This window comes from Podarcis bocagei (assembly GCF_964188305.1).
Source record: "Podarcis bocagei genome assembly, chromosome: 7".
NCBI classification, from domain to species: Eukaryota; Metazoa; Chordata; class Lepidosauria; order Squamata; family Lacertidae; genus Podarcis; species Podarcis bocagei.
The window spans coordinates 26908317-26919832 of record NC_138132.1 but is presented as its reverse complement, the minus strand read 5'-3'; the positions used below and the strand labels follow the sequence as shown (position 1 = coordinate 26919832).

General features: G+C 46.0%; 1 protein-coding gene across 3 annotated transcripts; it reads right to left on the bottom strand.

The window, feature by feature from the left end:
- Positions 1-1516: 1516 nt before the first annotated feature.
- On the bottom strand, positions 1517-11219 carry LOC308591821 (trophoblast glycoprotein-like). Of its 3 annotated transcripts, none has more exons than XM_081202783.1 (3): positions 10535-11219; positions 6874-7184; positions 1517-4035 (listed from the first exon to the last, which is right to left on the bottom strand). In XM_081202783.1, exons 2-3 carry the CDS (start codon positions 7149-7151, stop codon positions 3198-3200), a joined length of 1116 nt encoding a protein of 371 aa, XP_081058909.1. In that variant the 5' UTR covers positions 7152-7184; positions 10535-11219; the 3' UTR covers positions 1517-3197. The 3 variants fall into 3 exon arrangements, with proteins under 3 accessions (XP_081058909.1, XP_081058910.1, XP_081058911.1); XM_081202784.1 differs by having other exon boundaries at positions 6874-7180; XM_081202785.1 differs by lacking the exon at positions 10535-11219 and having other exon boundaries at positions 6874-7205.
- Positions 11220-11516: the final 297 nt, after the last annotated feature.

The following is an 11516-nucleotide window of genomic DNA, read 5'->3' as shown; positions in this document are numbered from 1 at the left end:
AAATAGCTTTTTAAATATTTGCTACTCACTTTCATGAACCAGCCACACTCACCGACCAGATTTCCACCACGAATAACTTGCATGCCGCAGCGCTAACCACAGAGGACACCCTGAGAATGCTGCGTTGTGTGAAAAAGGGGACTTGTGAGACCAGAGTTTTGGAACCCGTGTGGCAGAGCTAGCTACTTTCCTCAAGCATGTGAGAATGCCAAGGCAAAGGCCTTGGGAGTTGGAGGAGTTCCAAAACATGGACAATAAGAAATACTACAGAGAGACGCAGGAAGGTGAAAAAATATCCCGGATTCCCTTTCTAACGTGAAAGCAATGCCACTGGCAGACATGTCTGAGGAGGACCAAACTGAAGCGGCTGAAAGACGGAAGTTTTGGCAAAACAAAGCTTTGTGAACAAAATCCTTTCCTGAACAAAAGTGGTTGCGTGACATGGCTAAACGAGCCATTTGAACTCAAGCTTGCACTCAGTCAAAGGCCATTGCCAAAGGAGATGCTGATGCAGACCCTACACCCCCCCTCCCACCGTTAACATGAGAGAGAACACATGATGTGATACTGCTGTGTTGTGGATTTTTCCACCTGCGCTAGCAGCACCCAGCGAAGTGGTTTAGAAAATGGGTGTAACGTCACTGCACTGCCAAATGTATTGCTATACAAAAATGTTAAGTGGGTGGAGTTATTGCAGGTGCTGCGGGTTTTGGTGCTGTTCTCTGTTTGTGGTCCATAATCACACAGAACCAGTGTGGTGTAGTGGTTAAGAGCGGTGGACTCGTAATATGGTGAACTGGGTTCGCGTCTCCGCTCCTCCACATGCAGCTGCTGGGTGACCTTGGGCTAGTCACACTTCTTGAAGTCTCTCGGCCCCACTCACCTCACAGAGTGTTTGTTGTGGGGGAGGAAGGGAAAGGAGAATGTTAGCCGCTTTGAGACTCCTTAGGGTAGTGATAAAGCGGGATATCAAATCCAAACTCCTCCTCTTCTCTTGCTTTAATCACTGAAACAAGTCTTGCCTCGGTTTTTTATTTGTTTGTTAAATATTTGTTGCATTAGTTGAAATGCTTTATGCTTTGTGATTGTCAATATTTTGTCTCCCCTCCTGGTATCAGAAGAAGAGTAATAAAAAAGAAGAGTAATAAAATTGCACCATCGTTGTCTGTCACAACAGCAGGCACTGTGTTAAGTACTGAAAACCAGAACAAAGTAATATTTCCCTGTAAGGACAAACTTGCATTTTATTTTTTGAGTTGTGTCCTCCTACAATCATTTGTGGACATGTTGAAAATATCCTAGAGTGTTCTAATTTTGAAATTATTGCCCTTAAATGCAATACATCATGGGGGGGGGGGCAAACAGCTATATGCTTAAGACCAGCAGGAGAAAATGTATTTATTCCTCCTTAGAACTCCTGGGGAAAGGAGATCAGTGTTGCATAACTTTGGCTGCAACCCTCTCTATGTTTACTCCCTGTTAAATTCAGTGAGATTTCTGTTACTTAAGCTCAAAATGGTTCTATGATTGGGAGGAGGAAGCTGCGGCTCTTAAGATGTTGGACTTCACCTCCCATCATCTCTGGTCATTGGCCATCCAGGCTGAAGCTGATGGGAGTTGGAAAAAGGTTGCTACATCCCTACAGGTTTCCAAGTTCCCCATCCCTATCTACAAGGGCCACTGCAGGAAATAAAACACTTGGCATATATACACTTCTTAGTAGTTCTTACAATGACCCTGTAAGGTAGGTGGACCATTATCATTGCCATGGCTATTGTTCACATCACCACGTTGCTGACCAAGCTAAGAGAGGACAGTGTCTCTGAGGCCACATAGCTGATTCTTTGGCTGAGCTGGATTTGAAAACAAAAGGAATGACAGCTCAAAGCAAATGCTTTCAACCATGATCAAAGTCAGCTCTTTGCACCAGGCACTGTTTTTGTTCAGAAGACCCAAGGGTGGGACAGAGAATGTACTCTTGAATTTAGCAGCATTATTGTGGAGTTTGCCAACACTATTCCAAAACCCAGTGAAGAGCCCCTACTTGATTTCTGATGAGCACACTGCTGATACCAGCAAGGAGAAGAACAGACCCATCGGTTTCTAGTTAAGAAGGAAGAGACAAATAAGATTCCTCTGTTGTCCAGTGGAATAATGCTGTGGATTTTGCCACAGGCTGATCTCTATGCTCAGAAAAAGAATGTATAGCAGCTCTCCTATAACTGTACTATTGGAGAATGAAGGTGAAGGGTAAGACAATGGCAAGATTTAATGCTGTCACAAGTTCTTTGCACATGGAAAAATTGTATGGCAGAGAGGTGAGAAACAATGGGCAGAGAAGGCAGGGAAGCAAATTTTAGCTTGACGTCAGGAGAAAATACCCAACAGAGCTTTTTCATAGTGGAACAGACTGTGGTGGGCTGTCCTTTACCGAAGGTATTTATTTAAACAGAGCTGGATGACTATCTGCCAGGGATGCTGTAGTTGCATCCAGCACTGAGTAGGGATTGAACCAGATGACCTTCCAGGTCCTTTCCAACTATATGATTCTAAGCTAGTCTTCCCTCAAGCATGCTTATTCTTAGCATGCTGGAGGTTTGGGGCCTTTGACCAAGCATACCACCATAGCATTCCCCCATGTGTCCTCAGAAGCGGTGCAGTTGCTGAGAGAGGTCCTTTATGAAGACCAAAGTTATTTGGCCATATCTGACATAAGCACCACACCATCTCATGGACCTGTTACTCAATGAGCAAGACAGATAACTGATCCTGTTGAAACAGGACAAAAATAGACTCCCCAGAATATTTAAGACTCAACAGGATAAGATTCTAGACTCCTGGTCCTCCAGGAGGCTAAACGTTTTGGTGACAGCACATCCCATCAGAATGGTGACATCTTCTTTCCGTTCTCTGCAGAGCTGGCTCCTAGAACTGCAATATGCTCTTCCTTTTGCGTTTCAAATTAGCCAAACCACCTGCAGAATGTTAAGGATAAATATAAAAGGAGGCTCTTTGAGGCCACACCCAGAGTTTTGATCCACAGGTCCCTCTGTCCTAATTGGCTTGGGTTTTCAACGGCAGAGAAGGCATTTCTAAACAGCCCACTTCCAAAAACTATGGGTGCCATCAGTTCAGGGTGCCTGATAGACACAGCAAAGGAACATTGGAAAGCCCCCCCCCCCAAGCTATCAACAGCATTATACATCCAGTGCCGAAACCTGCGTGATGTGGCGATCGGAGTCTATTTCATAGCGATACTGATACTCCTCTATCAGACTTTGGCAGGTATCCCTCATGCTGTTCATCCATGTCTTGATACCCTTACGGTTCAAGTAAAGCACAAAGAGGAAGATGACACCAATGACTCCTAGGACTGCACCTAAAGCCGCGTAGGATGTCTGAAGAACATTTTCGCCATGCTGGCTGGTGTGGCACTCCAGATCTGCCCCAGCCAATTCCACCAGGGAGGCATTTTTCAGTTCCTGTGGGAAGGCACAAGCTAACTTCTCCACATCCACCACCAGCCGGCTCTGGTTCAGCCAGTTCACCAGGTCTTCTATGTCGCAGTTGCATACAAAGGGGTTGTCCTTCAGGAAGAGGCGGAGGTGCGATTGCCTCCTGAGGGCAGACAACGCTTCTCTCCTCAGGGTCTTGAAGGAATTCGAGGTCAAATCAAGGTACTTAAGATCAAGGCCAACAAAGGTGGAGTTCTTGATGTCCACCAAGGAATTATTCCTCAAGTCTAAATGCTCGAGCTTGGAGAGCGTGGAGAACATGCCACCTGGCAAGTAGACAATTTCATTGCTGGGGAGTTCCAGCCTGGAGAGGTTCTGGAAGCCCCCCTGGGCCAGGGCATTCGCCACAGGGCGGATGGCGGAGGAGTTGCATAGCGAGTGGCTGAGGTTCAGCTCTCGGATGGAGTTGTTCCTAGCATTGAAAGCATTGGGGTGGATGGCAGCCAAAAGATTATGACTCAGGTCCAAGTAACGCAGGCTTTGGAGAGTAGAGAAGGCCTGTGACTCTATGGTGTTAATCCTGGAGGGAGAGAGAGAGAGAGGAAAGACCAAACCTAAATCATTCTGTAATAACGTCTCAATGATAACACTCTGAGGATCAGTGTAAAACGAGCTTCTAAGCTCTCTACCTTGGGGGGGGGGGAGCAAGCAAGGTAGCCCTGTATAGGGAAGTATTTAATGTTTTCCTGTGGTCAATGTGCTTAATTTATTGGAAGCTGTCTAGAGTGGCTGGGGCAACCCAGTCAGATGGGTGGCATATAACTAATGAATTATTATCATTATTATTATTAATTGGTGCACCAGTTCTGGGATGTTCTCGCAAGATCTCACAGAACCATCTGACTTCTGATGAGATCTTGGGTGGGTATTCCTAGCTTTCCAGAGCTGGGGAGCTGGATGATTCAACTGCCAAAAATAATTTAAAACAATTCACTTTGGAAAAGTTTTGGTTGAGATATTTCGCTGTGCCTCATTTCAAAGCGAAGTGAGAATTGCGGGCTGCATCACCTTATACAGCAAAGTGAAGACCGTATCATATATTAGTGATCTGTCACATTAAAAACTCATTGCATGTAGAAAAGTGCATCAACAGGAACGCAGATTGAGCAGATGGGCCTTCCCTTTATTTCTTGGCCCAAGTCCTTGTTTTAATGGGATTGTTTTAGAGCATATTTTAATGATAGATGTTTTAACAGGATCACTTTACTGTGTGCTTTAATTGTTTTACTTCGATGATGGATGTTTCTACTTCATTGCTTGTGTTTTGGTTTTTATACTTCTATACCAGTTATAACCCTATTTTGGCATTAAGTGGCAAATAAATAACCTTGCTGTTTATTCAATAATGAAGTTTGATTGCTCTTTTTAGAGGTAGAATTAGATGTAAAAATATATATATATATTATTTAATTTCAGAAGGATATATCTGGTTGTGGGGACCAATGTGCCTAAAAGAGCACCTTCCCCAATGTCAGTCATCGCAGACCCTACAATCAGGAGGTGAGGCCTTATTGGTGGTGGCGCTGCCACTAGGAGCTGCCTGACACACGACAGGGCCTTTCCCCCAATACAGAATACCCTCCCTGGTGCAGTGCATCTGTCTCCTATGTTAATTGCCTTTCAGCAGGTTAAAAACTGGAAGGTCCAGTTTCTGGCAACCTTGAAATCACTGGTTGAGATAATGCTTTTAAACTGTTTTTAGAGTGCTTTTGAAAATGTTTTAATTAGTAATGTGTTTGCTGCCTGGGCTTCTTTGGGAGGAAGAGTAGGATATAAATTGAATAATAATAATAATGTTCCTGAGAGCTGTTGGTTCCCAGTTCCACAGGAGAGTCCTATGGAAGAGCCCGTTATCCTTTTTAAAAGGCTCATTTCCATGGCCCCTTTGCACTCAGACCTAAGCTTTTGGCAGGCACTGCAGCTATCCCAGCCAGCCTCCTGGATGGTTGCAGAGGCCTCGTGCCTCTGATACAAAGACCTCAGAAGTCAGTGAGTTTGGTTGCCCCTTATACTCCCTGCCACCAATGAAAAGGAGGCAGGGCACCAGAGCATCAGTCTAGAGCTTTAATTGCAGTCTCCGACAAGCCTGTTGCCATGGTAATGCCTGTTATCTCCACAGCAAAGGTGGCAGGACATGTAAGCACAGACCAGGGAACACTGACTCCGGGTGAATGCTACAGAAGACTGCAACAGATACTCTATTTTTCCTGTCCTGAATCTCCTGACATTCAGCTTCACTGGATGACCCCGGGTTCTAGTATTAAGAAAGAAGAAGAGAAACTTCTCACGATACTTGTCTATTCAAAATCAGCAGTGCAATCTTATATAAGTCTACTCAGAAGTAAGCCCCAGTGACTTCAATGGGGCACACCCCTGGTCAGGGGATATATGGGCATAACATTTGAATAAGAACAGAAGCAATAGTTGTAAATCAAAAGCCATGCTTTATTTTTAGGTGGGGTGTGTGTGTACATAAGGTGCTATGGTGGAAGAAGCTGTTGTGACAGAAGGGAGAATACCTTTTCTGAGACGACATCTACATATTTATATATTTGTATTAAAAGCTCTCGGTGGTCCCACCTGCTTTGTACATTATAAACATTTACAGCTCACAGAGCTAAATTTCCCAGAGTTCCTTGGGAAGAGGGATTGATTTCATAAGCCACTCTGGAAATTGCAGCTCCGTGAGGGGAGATGGGGCATTGTAACAACTCTCCACTCAGCCTTTCTCAACCTGTGGGTCCCCAGATGTTGTTGGACTACAACTCCCATCACCCCTAGCTAGCAAGGCCAGAACTCAGGGATGATGGGAGTTGTAGTCCAACAACATCTGGGGACCCACAGGTTGAGAACCGCTGCTCCACATCCTCAACAAACTACTTCCCCCAGGATTCTTTGAGGGAAGCCATGACTGCTTCAAATTACCATAAACATGGTGGAAGAGCTCAGGCTTGAGCACTAAATGCCACCCACACTAGGCAACTCTCTGTGTGGCCTTCCAAACTATCCCTAGGCCACGCTCCTCCCTAGGCCTATTTCATTTCCTTTGTTGAGTTCCTTAATTTCAAACACAGTATGAACTCCATTGCCTTCTAAAAAAACTGGGTAGGGGAAGTTCAGCAGTTGAGCATCTGCTTTGCATGCAGAAGTTCCTAGTTCTCTATGCCCGGTATCTCCTGATAGAGCTGGGAGAGAACCCTATCTGAAACCCTGGAGAGCTGCCAGTCAGTGCAGACAAGATGGGCCTATGTTCTGATTTGGTATATGGTAGCTTCTTACGTTCCTGTGTGTGTGTGTGTGTCCTCCTCTGGTTCCACTTTCTTTTGAGCACTGCTCCCCAGCTTCTAGCGAGCTTTACCTATTGCTGGCCAGAGAGAGCGTGACCAAATTTGGCAGCCCCTTGAAATCCTGGCTGCCGATGTGGGCGATCTGGTTGCCGGTTATGAAGAGGTTGCGGGTATATCCAGGAATGCCAGCTGGGATGGAAGTCAGCTCTTTCTGGACACACTTCACGGTGCGGGCCGGTTCTGAGCACTCGCAAGGGACTGGGCACAGCTGGCCGGAGAGAGGGGCAACAAGGAGGAAGAGGAGCTCCCAAGCGCCCAGGATGGCACTGGGAGAATCCCGAGGGGTCATTTCCAACACAACTCCAATTGCGAATGATCCTGGCTGGTGATGAAGGAAAGAGGTAATTATTAGAACACTGCACAGTTTGCTTAGAGAGAATAAAATCTGCCTAGTAACGTTCCTCCACAAGAGCAAAATGGGAAGAAACAGATGAGCGTTCCAGTGTGGTATAGTGTAGTGTAGTGGTCAGAGAGCAGGCAAACCAGAATTCAGGTCCTCACTCTTGCAAAGCTCACCTTCCCATTTAAAGGGCTGTATGTAGTTCAGTGGTAGAGTGTTGTGTTTTCTATGCAGAAGGTCCCAGGTTCAACCCCTGGGATCTTCAGGTAGGGCTGGGAGCACTCTCTCTGAAACCCCGAAGAGCAGCTGCCAGCCAGCAGAGACAATACTGAGCTCCATAGGCCAATAGCCTGAGCTGGCATTAAGGCAGCCTCCTATGTTCCTACCTCACAGGGTTGCCATAGAGAGAGAGAAAAGGAAGGTCAATGCAAGCCACCATGAGCTCTTTGGAGTGAGGACTATATACAGTAGATTTGGAATGCAAGGATTACAAATCAATTACCAGCCCTAGGACAGTGTTCACAATCTCTTAACATGGATTACTATATAGTTATACAAGCATTATGCAGCACTTCATGTAAGCTTGCTCTAGGTTCTTTTTTAGGATTTGGGTTGTTAAAACACTAAAGTTGCCAAAACAGTTCAAACCAGTCACTCAGCATGTCAGTTCTGAACCACAGGTTCTCCAGTAATGGCTACATAAACGCCAAACTATGCCAAACTTCTGGGTGTACAAACTGGACACATTAACAGTACCGTCTTCAGCGAATGAAGCCCACCTGAGCCATTCCATCCTCAAAACTCTCTTTAAGTGTCACCATTTCATTTCTATCGGAGCAGCTGGTTAAGGCAGAAATCCAAACATTGACTCTGTTTTGTTAATTACAGCCTTCCTTCCTTCCACAAAGATCAAGGTGGCAGAGATGACGTTCCCAACTGACGTTCCAACCCAACCAAGAACTACTTAGCACTAGAAAGGTTGCCATATTAAACTATCTCCTGGGGCTCAGCACTGAGTGTTCAAGAGTCTTCATGTATCCTTACAATAACCCTGTAAGGTAAGTCAGCATTATTATTTCCATATATGTAAATAGTTTTAACTGAGTTTAATACTGTATTCTTCAGTTGCTGCAACTCACTCTGCAACCTCGTGGTGAAAGGCAGGTAAGAAATTAATAATATTGACAAATGTGTGAATTGAGGCTAAGAGATCTAATAGGGACCACTGATCAGTAGAAAAGGATATGCTTTACATGCAGAAGGTTTAGGTTAAAAGGATCACAGGTGGCAGGAAAGACCCCTGCCCAGGGCCCTGGAGAAATGCTGCCAGATAGAGCAAGCAGTTCTGGGCCAGTTGGCCAAACAGTCTGGCCTGGCATAAGGCATATTCCTATGCCTTTTTCTTAGGCCATCTATGAGCATTGGTGAGGTGGGGAGGGTAGAAACATGAGAAGCTGCCTCATAGAGAGTCAGACCTTTGATCCATTTAGCTCAGTACGGTCTACACTGACATGCAGCAGCTCTCCAGGGTTTCAGCAAGTCTCTCCTAGTCCTGTCTGAAGATGCCAGGGATTGAACCTGCCACCTTCTGCACTGAGCTATGTCTGACCCACCCCCTCGCTGACACTCTGTTCTGCTCCTTTGAAGAGTCACACGATGGAGGAAGGTCTTCTTCCTGATCTTCTGCCAAGCCTAGGGAACATGGAGCAGGCCAATATCCATGGCACACGGCTTCTGTTTGGACTAGATCAGCAAGGCCAAGAGCCGTCTGGGAGGCCCAGGACCTCCACACCCACACTGCCCAGGCTTGCAACCCAGGGAGGTCACTTGCTAATGCAGTGATTTGATTTCACCTCCTGAAGGCACTCTATTGCCTCTCGAGACAGGCGGATGCCAACAACCATTAAAGGACATAGGGGAACATACATAGGAACAGAGAAAGCTGTCTTATACTGACTAGGTCAGATCACTGTCCATCTAGCTCAGTACTGCCCACGCTGACAGGCAGCAGCTCTCCGGGGTTTCAGATGGGGAGATTCTACAAGCCCTACCTAGAGATGCCAGGGATTGTACCTGGACATTCTGCATGTAAAGCAGATGCTCTACCACTTACTGTGTTCACGGTAGAGGTGCAGTTTGAACTGGAGGCTTTCTGATTCACAGTGCTATGTTATCCCTGCTGGGGGCACCATCCTGAGACTCCTGGTCTGCCCAGAAGCAAACTCGATAGGTTAAAAAAGCGTGGTTACGTTTTTATCATTCTGCAATAATCACCCTGACTGTCAATGTGGCAGGCTGGTGGAAGAAGCCTATGAGGACCACATGAAACATTTTTGAAGGCTCAAAACTCCAGGTCACGGCTACGCATCAAAGCACCGCTCATGGATTCCTAGTTTCTAAGGCCTTCCTTTGTGCACAAGCACAAACCTGCCCATCACCCAAATACCACATCCCCACCTTCTTCAGCCCATATCCAACCTGGTCTAAACATATCACGGAGCAAAAGGGGAACAAGATGCTCAGGTTCTAAGGTGGCAGAATGGCATGTACCACTTTGGACAAGAGGTGGGGGCAACCACTCTGGAATGCTCTGCAGGGCAGGCTTTGAAAACAAGCAGACCAATAAAATTTCCCTGCAAGTAAAAAATTAGCTCAACAGGGAAAAGGGGGAGTTAAAAATCTTTCTTCCTGCTGTGTTAACTTTTAATGAACCATTTCAATGGTTCAGTCCCTACTCTGATGAAGCTAAGCAAGTCGGGGGTCTGGTCAGTGCCTGGATGAGAGACCAATTGGAAAGCAGAGGCTCTGCATGGAAGAAAGGTAGCAACCAAGTGTAAGTAAATAAATAAATAAATTAGATGATGGATGGATGGATGATAAAAAAATAGATGATAGAAAAAGGAATCATTCCACAGTTCATGCTACACCCTCAGGATTCTAACATGCCAGTTCTACTGCAAAACTAGATCTTGACTCCTTAGGGCCAGTCCACACATCATAACATAATGACCTTTTGTTTTTATTCATTCATTCAATTAGATGTATATACCATTTAATCATCAAAACTTCCAAGCGGTTGACACAGAACAATAAGAGCATATATTAAAAATACTAAAATCAAATGCTAAAAACAATCCCTCCCAACCCTCTCTCACACAGACACACCTCTGCCCTGTTGCATTTGCCCCCCACCCCACCCCACCCCCCAGAATCCTGGCCAAACGGCAATGGGGGTGGGTGGGATGCCTACTATACGCAGACACTGCCACCCCAGGGTCCTCCCATCAACAAATGCTAAAAATTAACCACCATCTCCTCCAAAGTAGACACACCTTCTCTCCCTCCAACCTGGCTCTGATGCTTTTCTTCTTCTTGCAAAGAAAAGAAAGATGATGCAAACTTGTTGGAGAGCAGGATCCGTCCTGTTTCCCTCTACCTTCCCAAAGCCAAAGATCTCTCTGCTTCCCAGGCTGGGATCTTCAGGCTACACAATGGGATGAAATAAATTCAAAGGCAAAATCGGAGGCGGGGCTTGCTGGGGGAGGGGGACCGCCCTCCCTTTCCTAGCTCCCATCCTCTGCCTTAAAGGTATAGGAGCCCCCAAAAGGCGGCAAGCTCACCCACCTCTTCCAGTGCCTCCTTCGCCCCAGGGTCTGGGGGGAATATCAGCTCAGTCAGAAGGAGGGGATGAGCTTCCCCAAGAAGGCAAAAGCAGGGCGGGATCTTGTGGGTGTTTGGGATAAAACTAGGAGAACCATGTACACCACCTTGAGCTCCTTGAAGGAAAGGAGGGAAATAAATGTAAATATGTAAATATTTTAAAAAACAACCCTTCTAGACTGGGGATTGGGTTGGAGGAGTTCTGCAACATATTATTGGCACAATCATAGTGCATTTGTGGTGGGTTTATACTGGGGCATCCACACAGCATTCTGCTTTATTAGTTGTCCTGCAATGCTGTGTCTGTTGCCGCATTATTGCCCTCTGGAAAGGCACCCTTGGGCTGTAGCTCAGCAAAAGTGGAACCACACACAGCCCTCTCCAATGGAACGGCTGTGGTATACAAACTTAGCTGATTCCAGCAGGCAGCTTTAAGGAGTTGCACCAGTTGGAAATAAAGCAGAACGTGTGCCCTGAAACCTTTGAGGATGCTGGGAATTGTAGCTTTGTAGGCAACAGAACTACAGTTCCCAGGATTATTTGGGTGAGTGTCTTGAATGAGTGACCTGGATTCATCCTGGTTTAGGATGGGCCCACGACAAATCCCGCATCACTCTGCCATCTCAGTTGCAGCTGCCACTCCCCTTAGTGATG

Coding starts and splice junctions, on each gene's coding strand:
- LOC308591821 (XM_081202783.1), bottom strand. CDS start 7,151: ATGACCCCTCGGGATTCTCCCAGTGCCATCCTGGGCGCTTGGGAGCTC. Junction 4,036..6,873: donor CTCTCTCTGGCCAGCAATAG/GTAAAGCTCGCT, acceptor CTCTCCCTCCAG/GATTAACACCATAGAGTCAC.